The sequence below is a fragment of the Octopus sinensis genome, linkage group LG14 (assembly GCF_006345805.1).
Source record: "Octopus sinensis linkage group LG14, ASM634580v1, whole genome shotgun sequence".
NCBI classification, from domain to species: Eukaryota; Metazoa; Mollusca; class Cephalopoda; order Octopoda; family Octopodidae; genus Octopus; species Octopus sinensis.
This window is the reverse complement of record NC_043010.1, coordinates 25,402,566-25,416,843: the sequence shown is the minus strand read 5'-3', so window position 1 is coordinate 25,416,843 and position 14,278 is coordinate 25,402,566. Positions and strand designations below refer to the sequence as shown.

Sequence of the window (14,278 nt, the reverse complement as noted above, 5' to 3'; positions counted from 1 at the left end):
ATGACACTATTAGCAAAGCAATTGTTAATAATATTGTGTAACAAAATTTTAATTTTTTTTTTTTGTCTTTGGTCAGTAAGTGTTATTTCCTAGTTGTTTCTATCTAGAAATCAAAAGAAAATTACTATTCCCTTCAGACTTTGTTTTTGTGACCTGGATGTTAATGTTTTGAAACTGACCAATTTTCCATTACATTTCAGACAGATTCAGTGCTGAGCTGAAGAAGAAATATCGTTATAGCAAATATTTTGCTCAACGTTAACCACTTGAACATGTCCCTTAGTAGCTGACAATATGTGCATCTTTGATCATGAGCAGGTGTAGTGGGGGAGCATCATAGTCATGTGTTGAGAGGGATTTTTTGAGGTTTGAATAAATGTAACAAAGGCAAAATTTGAGGGAAATATTAGCCATTTTTCATACTTTCTAGGGGTAAACAAATAGGAAATAACAGTTGCTGCCCAAGGACAAAAATCATGTTACACAGTGTAATTAGTGAACAGACACATGTGTAGACAAGGGAAACGTTTGTCAGTTTCTCTGTAAAAAAACAATGTCATACAAATTTCAAAGAACAACAAACACAATTTCAAAGTTTAAAATAATTTTAATAATCTCAATATTACTCACACACACACACATACATACAGAAACAAATCTTTATTAAAAGGAATGCTTTTTCATAATTTATATTTTATACTTTATTTCATTTAAAGACAATCAATGCAAGGCAATTAGTAAACAGTTGAAATATTTTCTTGGAAATTAGCAGAGCTGAAAAAAGATTTTGTTTTTTTTTCTCTTTCTTTTTATTCCTTTTCTTTTGTGGAATCTGGTTGTTTTTCTAAAGAAGATTTGACTATAGGATAAGCTGTGTCATCTTTGAATAGTTTTTAGCTGGTCTTGAATGTCATCCAATGTCACAGTGCTGGACAAAGAATAAAAAATAAAAAGGAAATGCAACACGAAGGATTTTCAATATTTGGTAAGAACACATCAAATTTATAGAGGAAGGAATAGAACTGATTGGATTATCCTTAATGTATTACACAACCTGTACTTATTTTATTGATTGTGTAACAAGATAAAAGGCAATCCTTCCTTCATTCTTAATGATCTCCCTCTCCACACACATTTTTCAGTGATCACCCTTCTATGCAATCAAATTATCCTTTGTTACCACCATGCATCTCTCACTTTTTCCACATGCTACACTTGCCTGTCTCTACTCAGACTCTTGCACCCTACTAAACTACACACACACTTTCTCTCTCTCTTTCACTCTTTCTCATCCTTCTCCTTACTATGTTACTGCTCTTCACCCACCCACCCTTTTCTGCATGGTCAGTCTATCTTCTGCTCTTCCTGCAACTCATGTGTATCATTTATCACTCCCCACCAGTCCTTATCCACCATTCACTACATCTACTTGTCAACCCTGCTCAATCTCTGCAGTTGTCACCTGTTCTCTACCTTCCCTCCAGTATATACAGGGTAATTCAAAATGAATTAGTCAAAAATAAACAAGTATATATATATATATATATATATATATATATATATAGTTCAAATTTACAAAATAAAAAAAAAAAACGAAATATGAAGACAGGTGTAGGAACAACAAGCAGGTGTATTAGTTTACTGCTCAGGAAAAATGGAAAAGTCTTTTACATTTCAAGCCCTCGCTCTTCGACAGAAAAGAATAAGAGGAAAAAATGAAGAGAGAATAACAAAAAAAACAGAAAGAGAAAAACTGTGTAGAGTTCAGCTGTCCAACATGGTGGGATGACACATACATATATACATTCATTACAACACTCACATATGTTTTCTTTTTGTACCATTCGAGAGAGAGAGAGAGAGAGAGGCACTATAGTGATGACAAGAAGAATAATTCCCTGATCCTAAGCATGATATGAATAAATTACAAATAGATAAAGCTGATAGGTTTCATACTCATGAATATTTGAAATATTTTATTTAAGGTAAAGAACACATCACAGAGATAGATCTTCAGTAATTTTTACTGCAGATCTATTAATAATTAAAATTTTAATTGAAATAGGTTATAGATCAATAAATTTCTTTTATATAAAACCACCTCCTCTTTCCCAACCAAAATAGAATATAATGTTAGTTTTATTGAAACAGAAAATTCTTTGGCACTAAACTTACCTACGTTCTACAGCTGCAAACCTGAAAGGAAAAGCAAACAGATTCAGGTTAATACACTATCGTCAAAGAAAGCAATGTGTGTGTGTGTGTGTGTGTGCGCGCACGTGAGCACATGTGTGTATATGTGTATGTGTGTGTGCTGCTATACATATCAAAGGAATAATCTTAAACTACTCCATCCCCGAGTATGAACCAACAAAATCTTAAAATTTCAAAATTCTTCCAAATGGTAGCCCTCCCTCCTCACTCATACACATCTCACTGATGGACTTATTTATACAGCATGATCTCACTTGCAAAGCTTTGCCAAAATTACATTGCAAAGTCTAAGTGTCATCATTGTTTGTTTTAGCTGACATTGCCACCACTCTTATCATTATAATCCACTGAGGGTGGATTATAATAATAACAGTAGTTGCAGATTGCATGGTCAAATGTACCTATTCACTTTGGCCAGATGCTTTTCAGCAAAATTTTGAAATGGTGAACATTCTGGTTTGGTTTTACATCAACATATTCATGTTTACATCAGATTCACTATATAGATTATCTGCAGGAGTTAGATAAATTATAGATGATGCATCAAAATTAAAATATTTAATTATGTGACTGTATTTATGAGGTTTATATATATATATGTATGCATGCAAAATTTTACTGTTTGAAAAAAATGTTGGGAGCTGGATGAAGGTTGAAAATTGCATGATTGTGAGTGAGTGTGTGTGTGTGTGTGTGAAATTTTAAAATGTTAAATGTTGTGGATATGAGTTCACCCTAATGCATTCTTTATAAGTTATATTTTGAGAAAGTCATATTTTCCAATGTTAACAAGCTGAACTGATTGTGCTTTATTACATACACACATAGACTCCAATCACACACACTGGCACTCTATCAGTTATGACAATGAGTGTTCCAGTTGATCTGATCAATGGAACAGCCTGCTCATGAAATTAATGTGCAAGTGGCTGAGCACTCCACAGACATGCGTAGTCGTAATTTAGTTCTCAGGGAGATTGAGTTCACTCACTTGGCAAACATGGGTAGTATCTGTATCTCAAAGGGCCAGCCTTGTTATATTCTGTGTCATACTCCAATCACTATGCTTGAATAAAGAGGTATTACAGTGGATCTATAGTTGTCTGATCCACCACTTCATTTACCATCTTGTACTGTAAGCCAACATTCCTTCTTTTACAGATCACTCTTTTATTGACATCTATTGCCATCTGGATTATTGAATCTAAACTCTCTTTTACTGGGATCTCACCCTACTCTATAGCTATCCATCACTCCTTTTCCTAGGCACAGCCATCACACTCTTGTCATCAGCCATTTCTATGATTAACCATCGCATGCACTCTCTCCCTTACCAGCTAACCATCAGAGGCTATGGGTGTTGTCACTGTTGTTGAATGAGGAGATGTTAACAAAGACTTACTGAAATTCAAGCTGAGATTTTATCATGTCCATTTTCTTTAATGTCTGCAAGGAGAATCAAAACATGTTGAGTGAGAAAAAAAAAAAAGGAATCAATAGCATTTAGGTTCTGATAAAATACCACACTGAAGGAACAGTATTTACTCTCTTTACTTAGCAAGATTACTGATGAAAAAGAGTTAAGTTAATGATTAATTTATGACGTATCAAAAAGTTTACTAGAAATAAATAATTAATACTGAATAAACAATGTTAGTCAGTGACTAATTGTATTTTCATTGTTCAAGTAAGCATGGAAGACAACTCTGGACACAATTTAGTCTTATTCTTTTCTCATCAGTAAAGAATAGCTGTCATAATGCTTGCTGAAGTTGCAAGTGAATTGCTAAGTAATAATATAACATCCTAAAACTGCTAATCAAATATAAAAAATTGTAGTCTACTGCACAAGAACGTTAAAAAATTTATGAATTCTTTAGAAAGTAAAACACTTCCTAAATAATTCACACACTAAGAAGTTATTGATAATGTTAAAATCGTGTATATTTGTAATCCCAGTTGTGTTCATTAGTTGCTTGTGTTATCTCAACTGGAAGGTGCAGTGGTTTATACAGCCTTGTTAGAAAATGGCAGTGGAATTTAATAAAAAATGGCAAAAGGACTGGACTATGTCCCTGACTGCATTTAGTCTTATCCCTCTATAATTTGTCAGCTATATTCCACATTTATTAATCATCACTTACTTTTACAGACCTTGATTTACCTGTTGAGAAAGTAACTAAGATTGTCCAGGAATGGAAATTTCTCTCATATATTTCACACCCCAAAATTAAAGCTGTTCAAAAGGTATTCGAGGTATTATAAACATTTCCATGATAAGAGAGCATGGAAAATGACTATTATAAAATAATAAGGATGATAAGGACAAGTAGTATAGCTTACCTTTAATCAACCAGAATTTGGAGTCAGAAAACTGCAATAATAAACTACATGCAATAACGAATTTAGTCAGTCCTACTTAATCATCAGTACTGTTGTCATTAGATGGCAAATTGGAAGAGGCATTAGAATATTACTATGTGATATATTTCTATGATAGACCCTACTGTTCTGTGATATTTAGAAGCATCAGGTTTGTTATAGTATTTAGATTAGTCCCACTGAGTTTATAGAATCAATAAATACTAGAAATATATTGGTGTTTATTCTAACTTTCTATGTTCTGAGTTCAAATTCCTGCAAGGTCAATTTCCATCATTTCATAGATAAAAAAAATAGTATCAAACCAGGGATTGGTGGAACTGTTAAAACATCAGACAAGATGTCTTGCAGTAAGTGTACTACCTCTTTGCATTCTGAAGGAAATGCCTTCAACAACGATGGTGCCAAGCTTTATTGGCCAATTAGAATATCCTCTTCCTTGGATAACACTGGAGGCAAGGAGAGTGAAGATTTGCCTGTATGAACAACTTCAAGTCCTTCACGAAAAATCCTTGCCTAGGCCAGCACATATAGATGCAGATGCATGGTCAACTGTAACTAATGGAGGCCCTATAAAAAGTGTTGTTATCATCATCATCATAATTAACTCCTTTTGATAAGAACTACCTTGAGACAGCCCCTGATCTATGATACAAATTCTTTATTTTGTAGTGATCCAAATTTCATGAAAAAATATATTTCAAGCACCAGATTAATAATGACAATGTTATTTTAATAAATTCTTCAAATATCCCTCATTAATGTTTCCTTACTGTTGCTGATTTCACCCTGCTATGGTACCTATTTAAAATGAGATGGCTGGGCTGTTGGGCACTAAATGTCTTGGTTATTCATGCACTGAATCACTTGTGATATGGTATGAACTATCAATTTCTGGTTGGTTGTCTGGTATCCTATAAAGTCAGTCATCCATGCTGTCACTAAGAAATGCGGAAGAGAAGGAATCATTGAATATACGATTATAATTTTTAAGATTACTATCTTTTTCTTTAAAGATGGAAAGGAAAATTTTTTTCATATTTACATCTACACAATTCAATTGGTTTGATCTTTGTTCTTTCCTCCTCTCATCCTCAATATTCATTTAACACTACCCACTATGAGCATCAGGATGTAGGCAATTTGGAATTCTCTGCAGCTATTCACTTGCAATATTTTGAAAGGAACATTCACCAAGCCAATCTCACTAGTTTTGGAGAGTTTATAAATGTTGTTAACAAAAGCTTTTCTTTCCCTTTAGACCAAATAAAGTTTTGTTTAAGGCTGTAGTACCATAAAAAATAAAGGATACTAGTTTGAATCCAGTCTTGTACCATGTACACATTCAGGAGTAAGAAACTTGATAAAGATAAGATGTCAAACTGATTGTAACAATGTTCATCTCTAAAGGCAAGAGAGGTTAATAGTCCAAAGAACTATATTCTAATTAATAATAACTTTTAATCAGCTAAATATGTAAATATATAATGTATACAGCAACAAATAATGTTGTACTATGTAGAAGTATTACATCTACAACTTACCTCTAAAGAATTGTTGATGGTGTTTTCTTGGAATGCAAAATTTTTTGCTGCTTGAGCAAGGAGCTGAAATTAAAAAAAAATCCATGTCTTTATATAATTGTGTGTTTGTATGTGTGCATGTGTGTATAGACATATGCACATGTATATCAATTTGTAGGTCCATATACATGTATATGATAGTGGTACACTCATTCCCACTGCTGGTGAGAAGAAAGAGGCATAGAAATACTGCTATGAAGAGAATATATAGAAGAGAGAGAGAGAGACAGACAACCCTGAAGGAGATTCAAAAGAAGAACTGTCTATTAAGGTGGATTACAACAATAGAAAAAAATACATTAAGGATTTGAGAGGTAGAGAAAACAGCAGAATCCTGAGGCTAATTGTCAAGATATTGAAAATATTTGATAAAGACACACACTAGTTATTCATATTATCAATCAAGTAGGACAGAGAGGCATTGTTCCCAAGGACTAGCAGAGTATCATCAACAACAACTGCTAAAGACAAAACTGATTGAGAAAGCAGCAACAACAGAGGTGTTAGCTTGATGGAAATTAATTTATGAAAGAAGCAAGGAGTTATAGCACAGCTAATTAGGAAGAAAATTAGTTTAGCTGAGATGTTGTCTGAAGTTTGTGCAACATATGAGCAGTGGGGGACTGGGTCTAAAAATATTGGTTGCCAGGAGACTAAGGGGGCCCACCCGCAACTACAATGCTATCATTCAATTTTTTTTTTTTTTGTTAAAAGTATTCTTTTCAACTGTCTACAAATATGACCAGGCTGAAATAATTAATGCATTCTTCCAGGAGTGAATAAAAAATTCTCAAATTTGAGGGGATGGGCCTCCATATACGGATTTTAATGGTGCAGGGACCCACTTGCCATCAGGTAAGCTGGCAACCTGGCCAGTCCGCCACTGCACATGAATATCACCAGCCATTGTTCTATTTTTAACGAGGCAAAGTTACAGAAGTGCTTAGCTACAAGCAAACCACTTTAACAAGCATTTGTCGACTTGGAAAATGCTTTTAACAAAGCACCACACTGTGTAATTCATTGGTTGTTGGGAGAACAGTAAGTAGATGAATGGCTTGTGTGAGTGTTGCAAGCCATGTACAGCTATGCTGTTGATAAAGTGAAAGTTTAATCCAAATTCAATCTGGAATTCTGCATGTAGAGCGGGTGAAGGTTGATTTTAGACTGATGACTCTCAAAGGAAATGACAAAGAATCACTTGTTGTGATTCTTTATCATTTCCTGTGATGATGGAACAAATCTTTCAGCTTGTGCCACTAAAGAAAAATAAATATAAAATGATGATGAAGATATCACACACACAGAGGTCTACCCACCTAGCCAATGAATAAAATTTGATAAAAATAAACTCCAAAAAAGTATTTTATGATGATAATCTAAAATAGAAAATGTGTTAACATGATCCTCAGTTTAAACTGCTCTCTCTATTGGAAAAAAATAATTTTTAAATAAACCCCACCAAAACCCTAGAATGTTATATAAAAAAAAAAAGCATTACATTTCCGTCAAATAAAATAAAATAATACTTTTATAGTTATCTCTATTTTTAAAATGGGAGAACTGAAAATAAGCACAAATTTAGAATCAATATTAGCCAAAACAAAATTATAGCTGTTATATTTATTTATAGGTGAATACTTCAATAATCTTGCTATATATTTCTATTTTTAAAAAAGGCAGTGGATTAATTGGCTGAATTGTTGAGAATTGGGACAGAATGCCTTGCAGTATTTCTTAGTTCAAATCTTGTTGAGGTTCATCTTTTTTTGGCAGTGGTGGGGAGGAGGGGCTGATAAAATAAACTAATAAAGATGTAATGCTATTGATTAGCACCCCCAGATCTCATTATTGCTGACATTGTACCAAAATTAGAAACAATTATTATTAAAAATGGGCAAAAAGTTAGCATAATTACCTTTACAATCTGAGTTCAAATTCTGCTGAGGCCAGCTTTGCCTTTCTCACATCTGGGACTGATAAATTAAAGTACCAGTCAAATACTGATGTCAGTTTGATCAATTAACCTTTTTCTCTCATCATGAAAAATGAAAAAAATCAAGCTTTGTGCAGCAGCCGCAGTAGTGTCACCATCACCACCACCACCATCAAGTTTTCCATGCTTACATGGGTCAGGTGGAAATTGTTTAGGCAGATTTTCTACAGCTAGATGCCTTTTCAGCCACCAACCCTCACCTTTTCCAAGCAAGGTAATATTTCCTCATGGCCAGACATGCTTTTCACAGAAGACTGGAAACAAACAACACCCGTTTGATGCTGATGCTCATTTACAACCATCACATGGTTTCAAAACAAGGTCATGCTCGCACACACACACAAATAGGTTTCTTTCAGTTTCTATCGACCAAATCTACTCACTGGGCTTTGGTAGATGTCACTTTCACAACATCCTGTGCAGTAGGACTGAACACAAAGCCACATAGTTTGAATGCAAGCCTTTTAACCACACAGCCATGCCAGTACCTTGTACCTATGTTCAAGTTTAGGTCAAAAATTATATGCATTCTTGTTTCTGCAATTTATTAAAACAAAAGCTGGGTTTGAACAATTACACAATTTTTTTTGACACAGTCTCTTTTCTTTCGACGTACTTCTTCCAGCAGTCCACAAGCTTGCTAGTTCCATTGGAGAAGATTTTTGGCTAGTCACGCAACTATTCATGCACTTCTTCCTTTATTGCAAATCAACAATCTTGTAAAGGATGTTTGAGTGGTCCAAAGAAGTGATACTTCAAAGGGACATTTGCACTGTATGGAGGGTGTTCCAGCTGCTTGAAACAATTTTTCAATGGTTTCAACAGTGTGGGTGGCCATATGAGGGTGTGCATTGCCATGCAACAGTATATAACAAGACGGGCAACAATATATAACAAAGTCTATATATCTGTTGGTCACTAACCTTACAGAACAGTTTTCTCTCAACCTATTTCTAGGTGAACTGACTACTCTGCTTGAAGCCTCATTTCACTTCCTAACCACATGGAAATCTAGACGAAACCAGACCCAGGGCAACTTACTGGTCCATCCATCCTATGCCTCACAACACTGTCTAACAACATGGACTTGTCTTTCTAATTAACCAAGTTGCAAGCCCATTGTTAATCAGTGCTTTATCCCTATTTCTTACTGCTTTAAAATGATGCCAACCAACTCATCATCTATGGTGTCTGACACTGTTGAAGTGACACTGTTAAAGTCTGCACAGTGTCAACATGGCTCACCTGCATTCCAGTTTGAACCAGATGCCTTCAACACCTCCAATTTCTGTAATAGTGGCCTGAGAGTCAGTACATACAGAAGGAATGAGAGGGGATATCCTTGAAAGACAGAGCATGCAAATCAAAACAGTTGTGATATGTAGCCATATATTCTGATTACTGAACAGATGTCAATGTGTTGAAGTGATCTAATCTTGGAAAACAGGACCAAAAGCAGCTGCTGGTTTAAGGACTGTTGCCAAAGTCAACAAAAGTTTTTGATTGCTCCAAACTGATCAGAATCCCACCAGATTTGTTACAGACCATCCCTTTGATTTCTGATAGTTGTGCAAAGCTTTAAATTCGTGTGTGTGTGGATGGGGGGAGGGTTAAGACGATTGATAGAAGCATTTATTTCACTGATTATAGAATGTTTTATCTTTTACTTGTTTCAGTCATTAAACTGAGGCCATGCTGGGGCAACGGCTTGAAAAAGTTTTAGTTGAATGAATCGCCCCCAGTGCTTGTTTCTTTTAAAGCCTGGTTTTTATCCTATCAGTCTGTTTTACCGAACAGTTAAGTTTAGGGGACATAAACACAAGCCGTGGATTGACAGAGACACACACACACACACACACACACACACACATATATATATATATATATATATATATATGCGTTTCAGTTTCTTTGTATCAAATCCACTCACAAGAGACTTTGGTCGGCCCGAGGCTATAGTAGAAGACGCTTGCTCAAAGTGCCACGCAGTGGGACTGAACTGGAAACCATGTGGTTGGAAAGCAAACTTCTTACCACACTTCCACGCCTGCACCTTGAATGCTAAATATTTTTTTAACGCTCTACAAAGTTAATGAATGGTTGTTCAAATTATTTCTTGTATGCTAATGAGAGGCATGTCACAACGCATTGCTATCCGGGTAGGACCTCACGACAAACGGTCAGTTTGTAGTACTACGACTAAACAAAATATATAAATCGATTATTAAGACAGTGGGATACATTTTAGAAAGAGATTTGATTGCTAATTGTAGCAAGTCGAGCGACAATGTATGGGTTCCGTCGTTGACTCCCGGACCGTCACACTGCATCCGTATACAGTAATCTCTTGCCATATCGCGCACTCAGTACATCGCGGATTTTTCTGGCTAATATGTATAAATTTATATCGCGGGTTTCTGCGGCCAATAGGTATTCATTTTTTTTTTTTTTTCTGTGGGAGGTTTTGGAGCGTAACATCTGCGATAGTCGAGGAATTACTGTAATACATGTATCTTGAGCGCATGGTGTATTTCTGGAAAAATAGAGATGCGGGTCACGATCGTTTGTCCGACAACCTGTATGTCAGAGATCTGCTCGAGATGATCATTCTGATGCTAATCAACCAACCAAAGTCCACTAGATTTAATAAAATCTACATAGCCATCTTCTCAATCAGATAAAATGCTACCTAACAGATATAGTAAGCTTGTGCACACACACACTAAACGACAAGCAATCATATCTACAATTGTTTATAACCGGTTAATGATCACCGGTTAGTAATATGAAAGATCTGTGTCTTCACGTTTTGTCTGTTCGGCAACCAAATAGATTTCGTAAAATATAAGGAAGCTGCTGAAGGCATTAATTCTCAATAGACTTTTCGTAGATGATAAATTAATTCAACAGCTGAAAATATTTACGTAAATGGACTAGCAATTAAATGTATAATATTACTATTTTTAAATGCTTTGTTAGATAATTTTTTAACGTTCATAAATAACAAAATAAAATAAAAATATGAATGAGCCAACGTGAAAGCCTCTGCGTGGTCTTTCGAGCTGCTAGAAATAGAAGCGAAATTTCTTTCATATCAAATCCTATCATGACAACATTTCTGGTAAAACAATGGTATACGGTAACAACAACAACAAAAGGAGTATTTTTTTTTTACAGAGATATTTACCTCACTGGAATGAGAACCACGCACGATCTGTCTCGCAAGAGAACCGAGGTCATTCATGTTTCCTGAAATTTTATCATTTAACCGAGATTTTGTTTCCTGATTCCAATTAGCAGACGCCATAGCGAGCTATCACTGACATCACTGCAATCTTCCTACAATATATATTATATATGGCAACAACGTTTCGATTTAGTTTCGTTCTTTCACAACTACTTTCAAATATATATGAATATATAAAAACTTTTAGTTGCGCCCTTTTGTCATTTTATATAAGTAATAGATAGATAAATAGATAGATAGATAGAGAGAGAAATAATGAGAGAAAGAAACTGTGTGTATGAGAGAGAGAGAGAGAGACTTAGTTTCGTTCTTTTCCTCAACATTTACCAACCAAGATATATATTGTATACCTGCTTTAAACACTTTGTATAAATTCTTTATTTTATTTTTATGGTCCTAGAATTCAACAAAATGTGAAGAGTTAAAAAATGGAAAATAATTATCAATCAGTCAATTACGACAGTCGATATTATTTCTGGTCAACGTGAAGCATTTTGAAACTTCCGTTCTGCAGAATTCAAGAATTTGGAAGCATTTTTATGTTTATATTTTCTTGGATGATATTTTTTTACAACTATGATTTTCAATTAATATTCTGATGTTTTATTTTAAATAGTATCCAGCTTTCTGCGGTAATTGTCTTTTGTTTACTTTTTTCTCATTAAATTTGTAATGTTTAATTACAATAATATTTACGGAGTCAGCGGATGATTAACTATCTCTCGCCAATAACAAGAGAAACTGCGTCGAGTTAAGGAGGGAGTCTTTATATATGGTCGCTCAATATCCTTGAAATAGCAGCCACGTCTCACCCAACTGTCTTTAAAAAACGAAGGACAAATCACATAATTTTGTCCTTTATTTATAAGTCTTAAAATATATAAGCAAAAACAAAAAAAAAACAGACTAGATGGTCACGGCGTGAATGTCTTATCATAGATTTGCTGGGTCATGATTAACCTATGCTAAGACATGAATAGATTTTTGGTTAACTTATTGAGTAACAGTTGATTAAAAAACAAAAAACAACGAAACAAAACGAACATTTCTTGGGTGGACGCTTTGAAGGACGTGTCCCATTGCACCACTCTGTGTTGAGGCCTAATCAGGCTCATGAAGAATAGCACATTTCAATTGTCGTTCTTGAAAATGTCACTTGCGGGTTGGCTTATTTCAAGAATTAATATTCTCCTAGCAAATCAGGCCTTGTGCCTATAGTAGAAAGACTAAATAGAAAAAAGTATTCACCCATATAATTTCTACAGCTTCTTTCATTTATATAAAAGACATTAATCGCATTCGGTTGGGCATAAATTTAATTTCTGCGTGAAGAACTTTTTTTTTCTTAACTGTATTAACATTTGTTGAAAAATTTAATCCATCAGGAATATTAAAATTTATTTTAATAATTATCCATTCGCATACATGTTTTCTTTCTTTGTTTTTTATTCTGTTGATGTTGAATAGATTGGGTAATAATGAGATTTTTTTCGCAGTGGCTGGAAATATTCTGTGTTTGCAATATTCTTAACTAATTGGATTATATTCACAAGTGATTGAATCGATGAACTGTCTGGGTTACAGAGAGCTTAGGACTGAGTTTATCTGCGACATATACAATTGACTTTCAGGAGTTTAGCTCGCCCAGCTGTACTTCTGCATTACACAGAATATTTCACTTAGGAAACAAAAATAATTTGTGTTTCTTTATCTCGAAACGCCTCTTGGAGATGGGTCAACTCCGTCATTTTGAGTTGCTATAGAGGCACAGCTTAAGTTTTAGCCAAGTCCTTACAACCTGGTGATTATGTAATTCTCCGTCTCGCCATTAATCTGTGAACAATAAAAATCTACTAATTTAAAACGAGACAGGTGAAAAAAAAAAAAAAAAGATACGGAAACACTTTTAACAGTGCGGTGTTGGGGGCCTCACGATTCCGAAGAAATGGTAATAGGCCCACATTGGCAAAAGCCAGTTATTTATAATATTCGTAAACTAAGATCGTGCTCCATGAAAAGTAATTTGTTTCGTGGGACTCGAGGAAAACTTGTTTTGAAGATCGGACAGGTGTTAGAAAACTGGTAGATATGGAAGTGCCTTTGGTCTCTTCAAAGCCTATGAAATAATTTACCGATTCACTCTGGTTGTGGCATGAAAGTGGATCATTCTTAAAAGCAACTGATATTTATGACAAAACAAACTATTTATTATTTTATAAACTCTAACATTTATTTGAAAATATTGTATGGAATTATTTAAGTAATTCTCAACAAACACTATACTGCCAAAATCTCATTCTAGTTTGATGTGTCCGTTATGTATTTATTTTTGTTTGTAATTAATGAACCTTTTGGTAAATTTTACCGTTCTTAGCATATCCATATAGTTGCATTTCTTTACCCTTGTCAAGGTAGTGTCTATTTAAGATTGGCTTGCAGAAATTAATTTACTTCGTTTGTTGTTGGAGAATTTTGATCAATGTGTGTGTGTGTGAGAGAGAGAGAGAGCTTTCATAAACCAACACATAGCAGGGTGTCATGGCCTGAAATTTTTAACTTGAGTTGAAATTATATTGGGAAATATTACAAAAATCAAATTTCATTTTTGTTAGAACAAATTGAATTGTGACTTGAAATAAAATTTTAATTAATTCTAAGATCAGATAAATACATCAGTCTTATCAATTTCAATTTTAAAAGTTAGTAACTGAATTCCCCCAACCACTTTTAATTTTAAAACTTAACAGTATATCCCATAAATGCAGTTCAGCAGAAGGGTGTCCAAATAGTGATACCCTCCTAATATTTAATAATTCTATATTTGAATTAACTGGTTGTGTTTAAGTTGGCAAACCC

General features: G+C 34.4%; 2 protein-coding genes across 2 annotated transcripts in view; one reads left to right on the top strand and one right to left on the bottom strand.

The window, feature by feature from the left end:
• Positions 1–673: 673 nt before the first annotated feature.
• Positions 674–12,485, bottom strand: LOC115218861 (BLOC-1-related complex subunit 7). The gene is made up of 6 exons (XM_029788813.2): positions 12,467–12,485; positions 11,363–11,514; positions 6,141–6,203; positions 3,617–3,660; positions 2,176–2,196; positions 674–928 (listed from the first exon to the last, which is right to left on the bottom strand). Exons 2-6 carry the CDS (start codon positions 11,480–11,482, stop codon positions 877–879), a joined length of 300 nt encoding a protein of 99 aa, XP_029644673.1. The 5' UTR covers positions 11,483–11,514; positions 12,467–12,485; the 3' UTR covers positions 674–876.
• LOC115218860 (UV-stimulated scaffold protein A) overlaps positions 11,619–14,278 on the top strand; it is a 66,090-nt gene continuing 63,430 nt past the window's right edge. Inside the window, exon 1 of the mRNA XM_029788811.2 lies at positions 11,619–12,054. The gene's annotated coding sequence lies outside the window, so the exon portion shown is untranslated. The remainder of the gene's footprint in view (positions 12,055–14,278) is intronic.